Source organism: Lepidochelys kempii, chromosome 8 (assembly GCF_965140265.1).
Source record: "Lepidochelys kempii isolate rLepKem1 chromosome 8, rLepKem1.hap2, whole genome shotgun sequence".
NCBI lineage: Eukaryota > Metazoa > Chordata > Testudines > Cheloniidae > Lepidochelys > Lepidochelys kempii.
In genome coordinates this window covers 69,221,721-69,241,776 of record NC_133263.1, presented here as the reverse complement: position 1 = coordinate 69,241,776, position 20,056 = coordinate 69,221,721, and the positions used below count along the sequence as shown (strand labels likewise).

General features: G+C 38.5%; 1 protein-coding gene across 2 annotated transcripts in view; it reads right to left on the bottom strand.

The window, feature by feature from the left end:
- Nucleotides 1–20,056, bottom strand: part of COL11A1 (collagen type XI alpha 1 chain) — a 233,513-nt gene that overhangs the window by 192,801 nt on the left and 20,656 nt on the right. For both annotated transcript variants that reach the window (XM_073356871.1, XM_073356872.1), the window contains exons 3-4: nucleotides 7,121–7,334; nucleotides 3,863–4,025 (exon numbers count right to left, since the gene is read on the bottom strand). In XM_073356871.1, coding sequence (XP_073212972.1) covers nucleotides 3,863–4,025; nucleotides 7,121–7,334 — 377 coding nt within the window. The remainder of the gene's footprint in view (nucleotides 1–3,862; nucleotides 4,026–7,120; nucleotides 7,335–20,056) is intronic.

Sequence of the window (20,056 nt, the reverse complement as noted above, 5' to 3'; positions counted from 1 at the left end):
GAACCCAGAGTAGTGGGTGGGCTGGGTTCCCCTACCAGCCACTTGGGAAGTGCAAAGACTGGGCAGTGGAGCAGAAGACTGCCTGAGACAGCTGTCCAATGGGACTTTGATATCCTGGAAGGGGAGTACTATAGTGACCTGGCAGGTGGGCCTTGCCACAAAGAGGGAGTGCTTTAAATGATGAGAAAGGAGTAACCTTCTCTCCAGGGAGAGAGCAAGCGCATGCAAGACTAGGAGGGCGTGTCAGAGCAGGGGTGAGCTAATCTCCAGAAGAACCACAAGGAGGCATGCTAGCAGTGAGCAGCAAACCCTGTGTCCCTGCCATTAACTTCCAGCAACTTTAGGGGGAGTTGAGTTGCTCATCTGCTTATAGGATCAGGTCTTTAGCTTGCATAAATAAAAATGTCATTATTGATCATAAAATCCCACACACACACAACCTTAAAAGAAGCTACACTGTTGACTTCTATGAACTCCAAAGGATGACTGTATGCTGTGAAGTATTTCCTCTCATGTGCAAAGGAAAACCTATTATCTTGTGTACATATACAGACTAATAAAGTCATTCTTGTTGTCATATTACAAAGCAGCTTAAAAAGGAGAAGCTACTTCCTTTGTACTACAGAATCATAAACGCCTACGCTAAATACCATCTAACTCTTCACATTCTACAGCTAAATAAGCCTGGGTTTGTTTTTTTTTCTGTGTCAGTGTATGGGTCAGGGAGCATCTGTTTGGTGTGGGGGTGTGAGAGTGTATGCAGCACTTAGCACAGTGAGTCCCCCATCTCTGACTGTTTTTTCTAGAATAAAAATCCACTGTACAGCCCGCCCAAAGTAGAGTTGATGGCAGCAGAGTTCTTTCCTGTAGCAAGTTTTAATGGGATAGTCTCAAGAGTCTTTTTCTAGTCCTAACGGAATTATTGGAAGAACAGTATTTTTTATATATTTTCTGGCATGTCCAGTTTCAGTCTCAGCCAGAATCTGAAGTGCAAAGCTCAGAAAATGAAATGAAATGTATCAGGGCATTTTAGCACCTTGAAGAAGGTTCCATTCAAATTTATCTCTGGAAATATGTGGATCTTTATTTGTTTTCCAAAATGGCTTGCCCTTCAATGCTCAGGAGTGACAAGATTCTTACTCTAAGGACCCTTGAATGCCATCAGGGGATAAGAGTCTTCAAGTTGTACAACACTCTGTAGACCAAATCCTGACAATAGCTTTTGCAGTTGCCTTAGAGCAAGCTGTTGCTTATAGAACTAGGGGAAGGAGGATGGATGATAAAAGAGGAAGCAAAAAGACACTCCCGAAAAAAGTGGTTTTAAGGGTGGAAACAAAGTGAGAACCTTTATCCTAAGCCAAATACTGTGAGGCACTATTTCACAAGACAGTACTGTAACCGATTCTCTTGGTTGAAGCCAGGGGAAATGAGTACAGTGTCATGTCATGCACCCTTGGGAAACTGAATCACTAAAATAAAGTGCGTTTCTGCAACTATGCGAGAAGCCGTAAAAATGTTGCTGTTCTCAGTGCTGAATATTTACATTCCAAAAAAAGGATTTACAGACAGCTACACTATTTCTTTAATGAGTCATAACCAGCTTCCTTCTTAGTTGATTAGGAAGCGGAACTGAAAGACTGCTTTGCAAATTCAGGGTAAGAAATGTAGTTGAAAAGTCTAGATAAACATCGCTAGCCCCATGTTTATCACATTTTTGACCATGCACACTCCACGGAATGAAAAATGCAGAGAAAAATGTGTTTAAGTGGTTGGCTCAAATTCTGATATGTTACACCCACATATCTGCATTGAATTCAGGGGAGTTGCATGAATATAAGTGCAGACATAATGTATATCTTTATTTCTGGTCTCCATATCTAGTTCTTAATTCCATGTAAATTAACATTTACAACATTAACTTTATTGTGCGGTGCAATACCTTTATCACTGTACAGCCCCGTGTTAGAGTTGCTAACCAAGAGGTGACAGTTTGAGAGATTCACACAAAGATTGTATTCTGTTTCTCTTCTTTCTCTGAAAATGTCTTACTTCAAGGGATGAAGAGATGTAGGGAGTTGAACATAGAGCAACAAAGGAGAGGGAATGGAATGGAGGTGTTTGCATATCGGGAGAAACTGACACAACAGGGATTATTTATTTTTGGGATAAAATAGCTAAGTGGTGACATGACTGATAAACCAACTGCCCTGGTGATTGAAAGTGCCAAGGGAAATTTTCAATGACGGTCATCTCACCCCCAAAGAGAGGCTATGATTTTTTGAGTGTTTGCATGGGAATGTCTTAACCTTCCTTTGACACAAAAAACTTCTGGAAGTTTAAAATATAAAAATGTTTAAAAATACATAGATAAGAGGTGGTAGCATTATAATCAAACAGCTCCAGAAATGTTAGGCCCCTGGCTTGCTTCAGTAAGCAAGCACAGATGATTTAACCAGACATTTCCACACATTTCTGTGTTAGCAGCCCCTGTATTTATTTTAAAAACAGCTAAACATGATACTTGGCGACACTCTTTTGAAACATCAAAAGACTCTCCCTAGTCAATAACAGGTAAGACAAAGAGAAAAATACTGGGAGGTTTTGCAGACCACACACAAGCAGAATGTCAATGGTACTGGGAATTAAAAGGCATTTTTTTCACAAAATATGTAAGAATGAGCTTATGACTAGTGTATTATTTAAACTAAAATCTAAACTTACTTGTAAAACATCAACAAAATAAGCTACAATGAAGTTGTCTGCTTTCTTTTACAATGTGTCCCATTTTCTCATGCTGAATTCCTTTTATTTGCGTACATACTACTAAACATGATCATGGCAACTTAATAACATGGAGACAAATTGTGGGCCTCCAGATTTTGACCCAAAAAATGAGTAAATTAATGCTGCAAAGGAGTGCCCACAGAGGACCCAAAAGAGCTTTCACAAGCCTGATGTAGCCACCTATGCAGATTATTCTTGCCAGGCATATAAATAATCTGAGGAGAGGAGGTAGCATGGTGACTACAGGTAGATCCATTTGCAGATGCTTGAAGACCTGGTTCAACCATCAGACCCATTAGCCCTGTCCCAGAATACTCCTCTTCAGAAGACAGTGGAGTGTGAACTCTCTGGCTTTTGAGGGAAGCAGAGTCATAGCACAATACCTGCATGCCACATTGCCTCTCCCAACTGTAGAGTCTCAGGCATACATGTTGCCTAAAAGCCCACGGGCCTAATCCTGGCTTTATCTGTCCTATGGTGATCAACTCTGTATGTGAAAGGAGTTAACTATTTATCTGCTCCTCTACTCTATTCTCATTGTCCAGCTTTAATCAGTTTTGATTGGCAGAGAACAGAATTATAAAAGAAACCAAAGAGGTTTATGACATCAACCTGTTAAACTCTTTTGTATAGGGATACTGCCTAGAAATACCTCATTATTAGGAGTCACACATTTCATTAAACATATGCATTTCACCTTTTCCACTTCCTGACCTGTCAACAATAGAAACAGGTATACACTCTTTTTGCTAAAGCATATTCCAGTTACTGGGAAAAAAGAGTGAATAGAATGAACAATGTAATCAACCGAGATATACAGAGTACCTTCGAGACTTGACCTCCTCACACCACACCTCCTGCACATTCCCACCAAGAAATGGCTGGAATTCACCTTGCTGCATATGATTAGCCCAGAACATCAATTTGGAGAGAGGATGAGAGAGTTGGAGTGATTCAATACCCTTCATTGTACCAAATTTGCCTATGAAGTCCCTAAAAGCTTCTATTTTAACTTTCATCAGGAACTCTGCTCACCACCAAATCATTTAAAAGCAATTATTTAATGCTAGACTTTTACCTCAAAAACTTCTTCATCCAGAATTCTGGTTCCAAAGACGGTGATGCCTTTGGTATCAACAATTGCTCGGTCACTCCTGTCGAGTGGTTTTGTGGTTTTCTTTTTACAGTCAACAATCATGGTAACACTTTTCTTCTCCACGCTGATAGCTACTCGATGCCACCTAGCAAAAGAACACAGCTCTTCCGTAAACTGTTTTTAAAAATAGACATAAATTCAGAGTTCCAAAGCAAGAAAAAATTATTACAAGTTGTAAGCCAATCAAAAATTGCACCTACTACAGTTCTACACATCGGGACTAATTTTCTTTTCATATTTTATCTTCTCATTTTAAGAACTAACACTTCCTTTGATGGTTTATTTTAGAAAGGGCTGTAAATAGCTAGCATATAAAATAAAAATAGAACAGGACTAAAAACTAAGTAAAAAATGCTTGCACAGAACTGAATGGAGCAGCATTTAAGTCCCAGTCCAGCAAACACCTAAGTATGTGCTTAACTTCAAGCACTTATGGCCTGATCCAGCTCTCACTGAAGTTAAGGAAAAGATTCCCATGGATTTACATGACTATGTGTGTTGATGGATCAGAACCTTACTGCAAAAGTAATGCATAAAACAGACATCTATAATAAATAGGTTGGGTAGTTCAAATGACTGAATATCTGATGTGCTTACTAGAAAAGCAAAAGCCAATCAGATTTTGAAATTAATAAAATTGAATTTAGTATTTTATTTGTTAAAGTCAATCCATAATCCATGCAAGACAGCATAATTCAACATCCTGAAATTATATAATTAAGTAATTTGGGAATCTCCCCCCCCCCCCCCAAAAAAAAAGTTCTATATATGTAAAATTGCTGCAAGGAGACCGAAGAAATTATCTCCCTCTCTCAAACTATGTGATACTTACAGATTTGTGTACTCTATCAAGCCCATACAATACTGTCTCCTGAAGTGCTGCTTTAGGCACAAGGAGTCTGACACAAAGCCCACTGATGTCACTGGAAAGACTCCCATTGACTTTAATGGGTTTGGATCAAGTCCAGGTTGCCTTTCTCTGAATTCTTGCCTGTCTAAGAACTTCAGTGTGTTCAGATTAGTGCTAAATAAACTGTTTACAATACTTCATTAGATTAATTAACTCCCTTTCTGTTCATGAATGATCTGAGAACAGACTTTATTTTTTGTGAATTTGTTTGTTATTCAAAATTATTTGAGGAAAGATTGAAATATATTTGCACGAGCCAATGAGTTGCTTATGAATGACTCGCTATTGTTAATGCTTTGCTAGTCACAATTCGCTCTTTGTACTCTATGATTGGTCACCTAAGCCACATGGCCGGCCTCCCTGTTTGGATGACTCCCAAATGTAGAAAGAACTTTCAAGATGGAGGCACAAAAACTTTGAGCATTAATACTTGTGAAAATGCTTTTGCAGTATTTGACCAGTTTTAGCATATACTGCACAGCACTTTGTTATCATGACAAAAGACATGCATTAGTTTAGTGAGACTGTTTGCAATGACAAGCTAAATACCTGAGTATCAGAGAATCTTTACTTATGACATGGAGTGAGTAAAGCACAGCATCTCTGATTTGCAAAGGCAAGAAGTGTCAGAGAAAATATGTGCTGTTAATGAGATGCAAGATGAGTACCAGAATTATATAATCTTGGCTGGCATTTACAGCCACGAAGGGTGTCCAAATCAGAGAAATGGCATGGATCATTTTTAAAGGGCTTTTATATATCAAAGGGAACACCCTGAAGCAATGGAATCTTACTGGTTACCAGTTCCACAGAGCCAGAACTCGAATTCTGTGTTTACTCTGGAACTCACTTAAACATTATAATTTTAAAAGTAAATGGTCTGGCTGTCCTCAGGCTCACTTGACTGTGTAAACTTTTTTAATTACATTTAAATTTTAAGACAAAACATAGCTCATTGTTGCACTACGTTCTATGTGGGATAGCTGAGTCTGAAGCATAATATCGGCCAACCACCCCAAGACCTGCAGGGGCCAAAAGCAGGGAAGAGGCCACTCACTTAGTCCCCACAAGGGAAGGATTGCTTCAAATCACTCTGCATCTACCTTTTGGTGAATTCAAAAGTAGTATCCACTCTCTGTTGGGAGCATGCAAGCTAGCCCTTTAAACCAACTCTGAGTGAAGCTCATTTGATTTCTTTGTTTTTATCAGAACCTCAACACGTTAGGAGAAATTCTGGTTCTACTGAAGTCAACAGAAAAACACTAGTGGGGACAGGATTTTACCCCTTGTTTGTTATATAGAGAAACAAAATGAAAATGGCCTGCTGCTTCAGTTTTCCTGCTGCTGAGGGGAACACATAACAGTTTTTTGAGCCTTATGAAGTGGTATTGTGCAGTAACACGGAAGCTAGTACACAATTTAACTTTTCCTTTGGTCTTTCATGTTATTCTTCAGTAACTTATAACCCTTAGTCTTGTCATTATATGTGAATTTATTTGTCCTCCAGCCTGCAACATTCTTTCCTTTCCTGTGTTTAACAAAAACTTCAATCTGTATATCTCCGAAAAATGCAGCTGCCGTTCCTGCACTGTAGCATAATAAATAAAAATGCTTTTAAAAGGATGAATGCTCCTTTAATATAATTAGAGTTAGTGTCAGGGGGCCTTTAAAAATAACAATAATGGTCATGAAAGGTGCTAAACTGACATTCTCAGAGCCTGAATTGTCTTATTTATCCAAATAACTGGTACAGCAGCTCAGCAGCAATGTAAACTATGCCACATTGCCCTACTAACATGCCTTCACTCTGACTCGGGCAACCTCCTCCTGGCAGAGCAGGGTAAGACTGGGTGCCGGGTGCATGTTTGTGTAGGCGGGAGGCAAGTGAAGGTAACTTTCCACTGGCACTGTCCCCGGTTGCCTATTGAGCTGAGGGTGACTTCATGGGCCAAGAACAAGATGTCTTCATAGCTTCATATTGTTCACTTAAGTTTTCATTTCTATGAGTGCTCCCTTGCTTTTGAATCATGGGAAAGGACAAATGGGAGCACATAGCTGTACTTGTTTGTATTCTTGTATTCTGCGGGAAGCTGGAACTAAGTTCTCCTGCAAAGGGACCTTAGATTCTGTGGTACCGTAGTGCAGCCAGCGGACAATTCTGTAACTGATTCATTTAACTTTACAAATATGCTATGTGAAGGAACATTAGTCCACACAGTAGTTCCAGTGTTGTAAATTTTTATATTAAAATTGATTTATTATACACTTACTTTCCATCAGCAATGTTGATTGTCCTAAAAAGAGGATAATCTTCTGGGGCAGGTTTTCCATACTGATCTTCAAACAGGAAGACTGGGGATCTACCAACTTCCACACCTAGTTGCTGAATACCCTGTTCATTGTAGACAGAGAAAAGGAAGGACTGGATCCCCTTTTTAGGTTTTACTGTAATTAATACTGAAAAGTCTTCAGGAAAGTTTCCACCTGAGAAGAAAATGACAAATGTAGTCACAAATCTGGAAAAGATAGAACCTTTTTGTGGATAGTTATGCTTTACTATTAATTGAGAGATTCTACTTTTCTGTTTTTCCTCCAACATAAATGTGATAAAAATTCTGATTACAAGAAAATTTCTCTCTTCAAACCTTTGTCTTTATACTTTCTTGTCTTCCCATTCTCACTTTACTTCCGAAAAGTTTTACCTGAAGACATCTTAAAAGCTTGAACTATAAAATCATTGTGCATTTATGTAGATGTAACACAATATATACAAGAGAGGTGGCAGTTCTGTATTAATTCCTTTTCTATCTTCATCTTCTTGAGAAAGGGAGCAGAAATTACTCTAGTTTATAACTGCACATTGTAATTTCAACAGACAAAAAGACTATTGGTATTATTGGAAATATGTTATCAGACACCTTGCATTTCCCAGTGGTCACTCAAATAGTTCCCACCATTTCGATTATGTATTTCCATTGTTTCCAATATGTATCTTAAATAAGGGTCATATGCAGGGGGACCACACATGATTCCATACACCACTTATGTTATTGACACAAGGGTTAACTGAGGCTTATGTGGTCTATAAAGCCATATGCTGGGCCTCTGCCCTGAGATAAATTTAGTACTAACATTTTTATTTAACCATGGTGCAGATGTTACTTATTAAATTATCTCAGAAATAACTTATTTAAAAACAAAACACATGTCTATTTGTATGTAATAGGAGGTTTGGGCAAAGAAAAAAGTTTTTATTTTCATTTGCTGCCTGACAATTTCTCTTTGAAGTACACACCATAAGTCAATCATTGTTTTAACTTCTACAGCCTCAAGAATAAAGCGTGGATGGATACAACTTTTAAATGAGGGAGTGGAAAGGACGGGTGCATGTGATGAAAAAAGTGCCCTGAGATGTTGTGATCATTCTGAGGTTCCTTTTTTTACTGAAAAACACCCTGCCCCATTTTTTTCCACCATCCAAACAGAAAGCAAATGAGCTCTGTGCAAGACATCTCTGTGGGGGTTGATGGGTGGAATTCTCCCTTATCCAGAACTAGGCTCAGAGAACAATGATGTAGCCATTCTTCAGATGCTATGGTGGCCTGTCATAGCTGCTGCAACCCATTACAGAGCTTTTTAACCTGTTGTTCACCAAAGTTTGTCAATTTAGTCAGCATACCCTGGCACATCCCCAAGACTGCCCCCAACCACTCCTTGATATTGTTGTAGAAAGCCTCCATGGATCATTGTTCTACTGCTTTTCACTCATGCAAGGGAGTCAGTGTTTGACCATATAGGCTTACTCACATTGAGGCAATCAGGATATGGAGTCTTAAGAACATAACAATGGCCGTACTGGGTCAGACCAAAGGTCCATCCAGCCCAGTATCCTGTCCACCAACAGTGGCCAATGCCAGGTGCCCCAGAAGGCCTAACAGGTAATGATCTAGTGATCTCTCTCCTGCCATCCATCTCCACCCTCTGACAAACAGAAGCTAGGGACACCATTCCTTACCCATCCTGGCTAATAGCCATTAATGGACTTAACCTCCATGAATTTATCCAGTTCTCTTTTAAACCCTGTTAAAGTCCTAGCCTTCACAACCTCCTCAGGCAAGGAGTTCCACAGGTTGACTGTGCACTGAGTGAAGAAGAACTTCCTTTTCTTTGTTTTAAACCTGCTACCCATTAATTTCATTTGGTGACCCCTAGTTCTTATATTACGGGAACAAGTAAATAACTTTTCCTTATTCACTTTCTCCACACCACTCATGGTTTTATATACCTCTATCATATCTCCCCTTAGTCTCCTCTTTTCCAAGCTGAAAAGTCCTAGCCTCTTTAATCTCTCCTCATATGGGACCCATTCCAAACCCCTAATCATTTTAGTTGTCCTTTTCTGAACCTTTCCTAATGCCAGTATATCTTTTTTGAGATGAGGGGACCACATCTGTACGCAGTATTCAAGATGTGGGCATATCATGAATTTATATAAGGGCAATAAAATATTCTCCATCTTATTCTCTATCCCTTTTTTAATGATTCCTAACATCTCATTTGCTTTTTTGACTGCTGCTGCACACTGCATGGACGTCTTGAGAGAACTATCCACGATGACTCCAAGATCTTTCTCCTGATTAGTTGTAGCTAAATTAGCCCCCATCATATTGTAGATATATTTGGGGTTATTTTTTCCAGTGTGCATTACTTTATATTTATCCACATTACATTTCATTTGCCATTTTGTTGCCCAATCACTTAGTTTTGTGAGATCTTTTTGAAGTTCTTCACAGTCTGCTTTGGTCTTAACTATCTTGAGCAGTTTAGTATCATCTGCAAACTTTGCCACCTCACTGTTTACCCCTTTCTCCAGATCATTTATGAATAAGGTGAATAGGATTGATACTAGGACTGACCCTTGGGGAACACCACTAGTTACCCCTCTCCATTATGAAAATTTACCATTTATTCCTACCCTTTGTTCCCAGTCTTTTAACCAGTTCTCAGTCCATGAAAGGATCTTCCCTCTTATCCCATGACAACTTGATTTACGTAAGAGCCTTTGGTAAGGGACCTTGTCAAAGGCTTTCTGGAAATCTAAGTACACTATGTCCACTGGATCCCCCTAGTCCACATGTTTATTGACGCCCTCAAAGAACTCTAATAGATTAGTAAGACATGATCTCCCTTTACAGAAACCATGCTGACTTTTGCCCAACAATTTATGTTCTTCTATGTGTCTGACAATTTTATTCTTTACTATTTTTTCAACTAATTTCCCCGGTACTGACGTTAAACTTACTGGTCTGTAATTGCCAGGATCACCTCTAGAGCCCTTCTTAAATATTGGCATTACATTAGCTATCTTCCAGTCACTGGGTACAGTAGCTGATTTAAAGGACAGGTTACAAACCATAGTTAATAGTTCCGCAGTTTCACATTTGAGTTCTTTTAGAACTCTTGGGTGAATGCCATCTGGTCCTGGTGACTTGTTACTGTTAAATGTTTCAGTTAATTCCAAAACCTCCTCTAGTGTCACTACAATCTGTGACAATTCCTCAGATTTATCACCTACAAAAGACGACTCAGGTTTGGGAATCTCCCTAACATCCTCAGCCGTGAAGACTGAAGCAAAGAATTCATTTAGTTTCTCCATGATGACTTTATCATCTTTAAGTGCTCCTTTTGCATCTCGATCATCCAGGGGCCCCACTGGTTGTTTAGCAAGCTTCCTGCTTCTGATGTACTTAAAAAACATTTTGTTATTACCTTTTGAGTTTTTGGCTAGCTGTTCTTCAAACTCCTTTTTGGCTTTTCTTATTACATTTTTACATTTAATTTGGCAGTGTTTATGCTCCTTTCTATTTACCTCACTAGGATTTGACTTCCACTTTTTAAAAGATGCCTTTTTATCTCTCACGGCTTCTTTTACATGGTTAAGCCACGGTAGCTCTTTTTTAGTTCTTTTGCTGTGTTTTTTAATTTGGGGTATACATTTAAGTTGAGCCTCTATTATGGTGTCTTTGAAAAGTGTCCATGCAGCTTCCAGGGATTTCACTCTAGCCACTGTACCTTTTAATTTCTGTTTAACTAACCTCCTCATTTTTGCATAGTTCCCCTTTCTGAAATTAAATGCCACAGTGTCATGCTGTTGAGGTGTTCTTCCCACCACAGGAATGGTAAATGTTATTATATTATGGTCACTATTTCCAAGCGGTCCTGTTATAGTTACCTCTTGGACCAGATCCTGCGCTCCACTCAGGACTAGATCGAGAGTTGCCTCTCCACTTGTGGGTTCCTGTACCAGCTGCTCCAAGAAGCGGTCATTTAAAGTATCAAGAAATTTTGTCTCTGCATTTCATCCTGAGGTGACATGTACCCAATCAATATGCGGATAACTGAAATCCCCCACTATTATTGAGGTTTTTATTTTGCTAGCCTCTCTCATCTCCCTTAGCATTTCATCATCACTATCACTGTCCTGGTCAGGTGGTCGATAATAGATCCCTACTGTTATATTCTTATTAGAGCATGAAATTACTATCCATAGAGATTCTATGGAACATGTGGATTCATTTAAGATTTTTATTTCATTTGATTCTACATTTTCTTTCACACATAATGCCACTCTCATCCCTCCCGCTCCCCGCCCCACAACCTGTTCTGTCCTTCCAATATATTTTATACCCTGGAATGATTGTGTCCTAGTTGATTGTCCTCACTACACCAGGTTTCTGTGATGCCTATTATATCAATATCCTCCTTTAGCACTCTAGTTCACCCATCTTATTATTTAGACTTCTAGCATTTGTGAACAAACACTTTAAAAACTTGTCACTGTTTATTTGTCTGCCCTTTTCTGATGTGTCAGATTCTTTATGTGAATGTTTCTCATCTGATCTAGCCCACACTTTGTCCTCTTTCATCCCCTCCTCCTGACTAAAACCTAGAGAATCTCTATCAATAGACTCTTCTCTAAGAGAAGTCTCTGTCCAATCCACGTGCGCCTCTGCAGCAATCGGCTTTCCCCCATCTCTTAGTTTAAAAACTGCTCTACAACCCTTTTAATGTTAAGTGCCAGCAGTCTGGATCCACTTTGGTTTAGGTGGAGCCCATCCTTCCTGTATAGGTTCCCCCTATCCCAAAAGTTTCCCCAGTTCCTAAAAAATCTAAACCCCTCCTCTCTACACCATCATCTCATCCACGCATTGAGTCTCTGAAGCTCTGCTTGCCTACCTGACCCTGCGCGTGGAACTGGAAACATTTCTGAGAATGCCACCATAGAGGTCCTGGATTTCAGTCTCTTTCCTAGCAGCCTAAATTTGGCCTCCAGGACGTCTCTCCTACCCTTCCCTATGTCATTGGTACCAACATGTACCACGACTACTGGCTCCTCCCCAGCTCTACATATAAATCTATCTAGACACAGATGACAGAAATGTCATGAGATCAGCAGTTCTTGTGAAATTTCTATGCTTTATTTGCAAAATGTTAGAGTCATAAAGTTTAAGGCCAGGATGAATGTTTCTTGTCTGATCTGGCCCATACTTTGTCTTCTTTCATCCCTTCCTCCTGACTAAAACCTAGAGAATCTCTATCAATAGACTCTCCTCTAAGAGAAGTCTCTGTCCAATATAATATACAGGAGGTCCTCTAGTCTGACCTCCTGTATATTATAGGCCACTAACACCACCGAGTACCTGAACACTAAATTCAACAACCCAAACTAGACCGAAGTATTAGTGTCCACAGGAGACTAAACTATTGTGTCACAGGCAGAACCTGCGAGGGACTGAACACCCCAGACCCCTGCAATGGCAGAGAAATGATTAGATGAGATATACCCAGATAATCCCAACAAGTGATCTGTACTCTGTGCTGCTGAAAAAGGAGCAAAACCCCCACGGTCACTGTCAATCTGACCTGGGGGGGGGGGGAAATTCCTTTCTGATCTCACACATTATGATCAGTCAGACGCTAAGCACATGACCAAAAACTAGCCAGCTAAACATGTGTGTTTGTGTGTGCGTGTGTGAGAGTGAGAGAGACTGTGCAGTGCCACCTGAGAGCACCAACCCACCTCATCCAGTGTTACATCTCCAGACATCACACAGCCATTTCTGATCCTTCAGAGGAAGCAGACAAAAACAGCATACACTGGAGGCAGCGGAGAATCCTTTCCTGACCCCCTACAGATGACTGGCTGAAGCCCTGAAGCATGACCTTTAGGAATATAAGACATAAACCAAAAGGGATCCCAGAGCTGCTGAGCCCTGCCCCTCACACCCATAACTTTGTCTTGCATGATCAACTTCTTTATTTCAGTGCCATAGAATATGAACCCTAGGCTGGCTAAACCTACTCCAAATCCAGATCCAAACATTGCCTCTTTGGTCCATGTCTACCCTAAATTAAAAAGTGTGGCAATAAATTCAAAGGTAGGCATTTGTGAGTTAGTTGACTCTAAGGATCTCAGATTTTTTTCCCAGTTTTGATGTTATAGTATTAAAACAAGTGCTCCAGGAACATTCCAGTTCTAGTAAAGCCCACTTATGTTTATAATCCAAAGTTTATAAACATTCATATTTTTCAAAAGTCTTAACATAGGCTCAGTCATCTCACATGTGACAGGAACGCTTTTAAGATTCATTGGAGAGGTTTAATGATATCTGAAAAAATGAAATAAAATTAAAACACAAACAGGAAGGGCTAAAATACCGAAAAATGTTAAATTGTGTAAGAAACTTAGTAGATTTGTTTTAAGGTGAATCTGAATTAAATTATTTATTGAATTAAAAAGCAGAATACGCTTTAATTCATCTCAGCCCGAGGCACAACAAGCACGGAGAGCAGGCCAGTAAACTGGGTGTATATCAGATTTTAAAAAGACAGGTACAAAGCAATACACCTACCATCAGTAGTTTAGAAAATACGCTGCTCCTGTGTGTAAAATTACTGAGACTTTGGGATGAACACTGTGTTTTGTATTAAAGACCCCTGAGAGTGATGACTCAGATCTGTAAAGAGTTAGAGGAAGGGACTTGCATATTACATTATAAGGCTGCATATTAGAAACAAGTATTGGCATTTTTGATTTCTTTATAGCTTCCCTATGAATTTATATTAGATTTTAATTTGCAGGTTACTTTAAGGATTTCTTGATTGCAGAGAGAACATTTGTTGCATGTAATGCAATTTTTTTCTTCTATTAATTAAGTATAAACTGCAGATTGAACATTCATATAAATGATTAAAATGGTCAGGTTTATTTTCCTGAAAATGGTGTTTTTCAGCTAAGAAGATCACTTTATTGTATGAATTCGATCCTCTTTGATTAAGCACATGACCTATACATTGCTATAATTCACTCAGGAAATGTGCTTTCAAGAATGAAAAGAAGGGAGTATTGTTCCTGTAGTTAGAGGATGTTATTGGTAGTCAGAATTCCTGAGTTATTTTATTATCTCTGCCACTGCTTTCTTCAACTTTGAGCAAATTACTTTAGGCTATATTCACCATTCACGTCAACTTCAGGGGATATAACTGTGGGCAGAATATGGCCCTTAACCTTTCTGTACTGCAGTCTATAATTCCCTGAATATATATAAGAATGTTTACCTCCATCATAGGGAAGCTAGAAAGCTCCGTATAACTGGAAATAATAGTTGTAGCACATGCTGTAGCTAGGGTTGTATTCCATCTTCTACTCTAACCTCCACTTTTCACTTGCTCTTAACTTTCTCTAATTCCTTTTTTGCTGCAATTTTTGTTTTCAGCCCATAGGTAATTAAAAAAAAAACAACCCTAAAATCTGATTAAAATGTTTTAGCCATTTCTGAGCATAAACAATATTCCTTTTCTTATATGTTCTGATAAGAATTTTGACATTAGATAGAAACTTCAAAACTGGCTTTCTTTGTAGATCTCAACAAGTCCTTGATTTTTTAACTAAAAAAAATAAAATAAAAAAACAGGTTTTAAGAAAATCAGTTCACAAGTTTTAAAAGTTTAAACACTGAACTCTAAGTTGGCATTTTGTAAAGGTGGATCTGATTTTTTTAAGATTTATTCAAAATCAGAATGGGTTTATCATTTTGGAGCACTCTGAAGCCGTATTCTTTCGAACAATCTAAACTGCAGTTGCCAGATAGTTTAAGCAGCTCTAAATCTTTAGAGGTCTTAAACAGAAGTTAGCTGCTCTAAGGATTTAAAGTTGTTTAAACTGCTTAAACTACCCACAGATGTAGAAAGCTTAAGAAGATTAAATTTCTTTAAGGGTTAAAAATAGTTTTAAACCATTCAAGCCTGTCCCAGTCCTTAAGTGTTTCAAGTGGTTTATTCAGCTTGTGGACTTTCAAATAAGGATGGCAGAGGTAAGGACAGCAGGGTTCAGGTGTACATAGTTAAGGGTGGCTAGGTTAATCTCTCCAAGCCAAATAGCTCTAGATTTCTGTCCCTCTTTTCTTCCGGGCCCCAGCCTCTTTGATAAACTAAATGTGCCTTCTTCCCCTCCTCACACATTCCCCCAAAAAACCACCAACAAAACCCTGGCACAAATTCAAAATTCAATTACACTGCATACATTTAGTATTTACTTGTCTTGCTTTTCTTATTAAATATGAACCTTAAAGTATTGTAGTTTATCAGTGTAAACAATAAAACATACATAATGTGCAATCTGGCCAAGTTAATGTCATGAGAGACATTTGAAACTGAAATTTCTGATTGCTTGGATGCTCAGACTTATCACTTGCATGAAGTCTAGATGTTTGCCTTTTTTAAATAGCAGTAATATTAATAGAAATAATACTACAAAAGAATCAGTACAGTAGTATAGACAGAGTTGATGATTGCTTTCTTATCATATGGTATTACTTTCACTGTTTGGAAAAGAATTTGCACCACTATATTACTGTTACAGGAAATGCTTAGTGTTAACATTTATTTTACTGTCTGCAATAATGGTGCTTTGTGTGCTTTATATTCATCATATTTTAACTTCGTTAGTAAAAGATTTTCAGAATATAATGGGAATCTATGAAGATTTGAGGCTTGATTTGGGATCTTATTCTTAATGGACTTGATCCATTGAAGTCAATAGGGAACTTTATGTTGATTTCAGTGGGTTTTGGATTGGGTGTTTTAAAGTAAAGTTGTGAGTTTACAGATGAAATGACACTATACAGCATACCTTTTAATATTAGGTTGAATAGATGACAGCAAAAGGAAAAAAAGAAAGAACAAATGATTGGGATGAAGGGAGACCAAACAGATAACTTGAAAGGACTTGAACACCTGCCTTGTCTGAACTGTTAATCTGAAAGCGATGTTGAAAATGCTTAAGGCAGGTGGCACTAATTCATCTAGTCTGAGCATGTGTTTTTCAATCAGATAAGACACCGTGGAAAAAATAAACTGTGGAAGCTTTGTGAGGAAGGTCACAAAAATGAGTAGCATTGTTCACCTCAGTACAGTGAGTTTTGTGTATTCTATACTGTACTATGATATGCCCATGTGTTTAGTATTGCATTGAAATGGTGAATGATAAGCAAATTGCTTCTGAGGGGAACCCAGTATCAACATAAACAAATTAAGAATGTGAATCAAGCCTTTCTTATTTACGACAAAGTATCACGCTTACATGCTTAGCTGAAATAGTTATCAAACTTTCTTAATTACTTTTAGATTTCTTGGGCAATTTTATTTAAACAGTAAGAATGGACTGGATAAGTTTTAACAAGGGCAACAATAAAATGATTAGGAAAATCATTATCTGTTGTTCTGTTGTCATTCTTTGAAAATGTAAAAAATATAACGTGGTAATAAGACAGTACAAGAATATAACAATTTATAGTAACTGTATAATATCTTTCAACTTGTGAGTTCAAAGCAGTCTAGAAACATTATGTAATGAAGCCTCAATACCCTCCTGTGAGGCAGGTAAATATTATTATCCTGATTTTTACAAATGCGTAAGCTGAGGCACAGAGACATTAAATGACTCCTTCAAGGTCACACAGTGAACTTCAATATGTAGCTGTTTGTCTCTCTTTGAACCACAGTAGCTAAAAAGATACCCAAACCTAGAGATCAGCTATGATAGTGGATAAAGGGAGCACTGCAACATGTACTTTGGTTTCACTAAAATGTTGGCTATTGATTTGCTCACTTCTTAGTCCTGTTTAAAATCTTTTTTTGACTTTCCCCTATTATGAAGCACTAAAACATAAATATATACACACCCACTGGGCGCTCTGCTTCTGAAAATTTAACAAAATTCTCTGGGCTAACATGACACATAATGCACAACAGTATTTGCACATGCTCCCTGAAAAAGCCACAGAAGGATTTTTTATTTTTTTGTCATGGTAAGGGAATTCCAGACCTATTGGATGTTTTCCAAAGATCCCAGAATGAGCGAGCTCACTTTCCGTCCCTAGACAAAGGTAGCAGGTGGACTACACTCTATGAAACTGATCATTGGGGTTGGGGGGCTTGGGAACAGTGGGTCTTATGGAGGGGTTCTCCCACCCAGAAGCGGGACACACCCTACAAGTACCTTCAAATACTGTGCATATCCCCCCACCCAGTCATGACAGAATGAAACACTGACATAATTCTAAGAATGCCATCTCGAAAATACCGCACACTGGAAAGGGTGTCACATTGACACATAATCAGTGCTTTCTGGATCTGCCATGGCATTCCTCACACAGACAGAAAGAAAATTATAGTAAATGGAGTGAAAATCATAGTAGCTCTTTCTATGGTAAGTGTTTAGATGGTGGTCCAGGCACATTCATGTTCACAGAAAGCATTCATTGCACCACATCCCAAGACAAAATTAACACCGATGAGGAAATCCTCACCCCTTTTAAAGTCAATGGCAAGCCATCCATTCCAAATGCTTTACAAACAGAGTATTGGGTCCATAAGCTGTTTTATGGCTCAGTTTATTAAGTATTGCCTACTGGACTCTTATAAATGTTTTCTTCTGAGTTCTTTGTTCAAAAAGTGGGTAGCATGGTGTTTTTCCAAATAGATTATGCGTTTTAAGCCAGTTTTTTCCCTCTCTCTTTAACTGACAGTTTCCCCTTGCATGCCCCAGAAAGGAGAGTTCAAGAGGTGGAACAGCAGGGTGAAACTGAGTGCTCCACCTAGTTCTAATCCAGAAATCCTGCAGAGGTTAGGAAGAAAAGCACCTACATTGAGTCTGCCAAAGGCAATTTAAATTTATGTGCCAACAAACAACATAATGAACATATTTACTCTGGCATTCAAGAACAAAACGAGCAGTTACTACTGTAGCTGCCAAATCTAATAGTTAGTCTACAGTGTCATTCATAAAATAAGTGCAAGTTAACACAGGAACTTTTTGTGTGCTCACAAGCAAACCCACTCAAAATCTGCTTGCATGTCATGGCATGAAGATTGAAAGTTTTTATATATATTAAATATATATATATATGTGTGTGTGTGTGTTTAATAAACTGCAACACTTTCAATCAAGTGAAAAGAGTGAAAGCAAAATCATGGAATGAAAATTTGTCATCCCTCTTCCCCCCCCCCCCCCCCCAAATGTGCTTATTTCGTGTCAGAGAAATCAGAGATGGACTGGAGTCACATTACCTGTTACCCACAACTAACCACGTGTAGTACCCAAAATATCAAAAGATACCCTTACATAATGTCAACCAGATGGTACTTCTGGGAATGATTTTGCAACAACCAACCACAATCTGCATTTCTACCACTGTAACATAACTTCCAGAAGCGTTTCTTTTAAAATAGACTGTTCCTGGCACAGAAGTAAGAAACTTGGCAATGCCGTCCACCTTATGGATCTATCACCAAATATTCATAAAATTCCCTCTGATAGAATGATGAGAAAACCAGGTAAAATTACTTAGTTTTACTAAAATTACTCTGTCAGCAATACTCATGTTGCTCCCATCAATGCAAAGTATGAAGTCATAGCAGTGGAAGGCCTTTTCACTAGGAACATAGCCAGTCATATATTTTCCTTCTAGCCAGTACGTGTCAGTTATCATCCCACCTCAGAGGTTTGCCACTTTAACAAAGAAGCAACATTTGTTTTATTGTGCTGCTTGGTCCATTTCCTTTCCTTTCTCTACACATGTAAATATGTTACCATACCACTATTTTTGTAATCACTGTTGCTGTAATATGACAACTGTAATTGTAGCCTGAATTCACCAATATGTTAAACCATACAGTTAATTTAATCTAGAATCTTTGTGAAATGTTAATCATTTTGTCTATTAATTGATAAAATATTCAATTCAGGTAAACACTCAAAAGTTCAGATGCTTATTTCAATCTCTAGCTAAACCTCTTGATTCTGAAAATTTGAGGGTAGAAATCTCCCAAGAAATGTTTTTACACATTTTTTCAGTGTTGCTTTTCTGGTTGCAGTACAAACTTGTTCTCCTATGCCTGTTACTAAGTGTAACTATTGCCTCTTAAGATAACTGGATCCAATAGTTGTCTTTTGTAAATGTTCCGGATTAAGCAGTGACTTCCTAATACAGAAGCTGAGAGAGTTCATATGGTGAGGTGTTTTATACACTGAGACAAGTTTAGTGACTAGTTAACAGTATGCCTTGCAGTCCTTACTCAAGCAAAATTCTCATTTAAGCCAATAGGTGTTTTGTGAGTGAGGATTGCAGTACTGAGTCTGATCTTCATAAAGGCAATGAAAAAATAATTATTACAGTATTATGTAGTATCAAGCAGTATTTCTCTATTTATGGCATTTGATGGCCTGATTCACTGATCTCTTGCACCAGTGTAAATCCAAAGTAGATTTGAAGTTAGTGGAGACACACTAACATAAAACTGGTGTGAGAATAATCAGGCCCTAAATATTTGGTATGTAATTTTTTTAAAAACACTCTGTCTGCCCATTTGATTGGCTGCTTCCTGCATTTGTAACTGAAAGGAAAGCAGGGACATCTCATGATGCTACACTAGTTAATGGGAATGGGCTCTGTGCTATGCTGCAACTAGCAGAAAAACACAGACAATAAGAAAACACATCAGGAAGCACAGACCGTGCAATCTCATGGTGGGGGAGCTTTCGTCGGATTGATGCGGGGGGAGGAAGGTAGTGGCCCATTTAAGGGTCTCCCCCCTCAGGAACTGGGAGCAGGTGGCCAAGAAGGGTGTAAGGTATCACCCTGAGC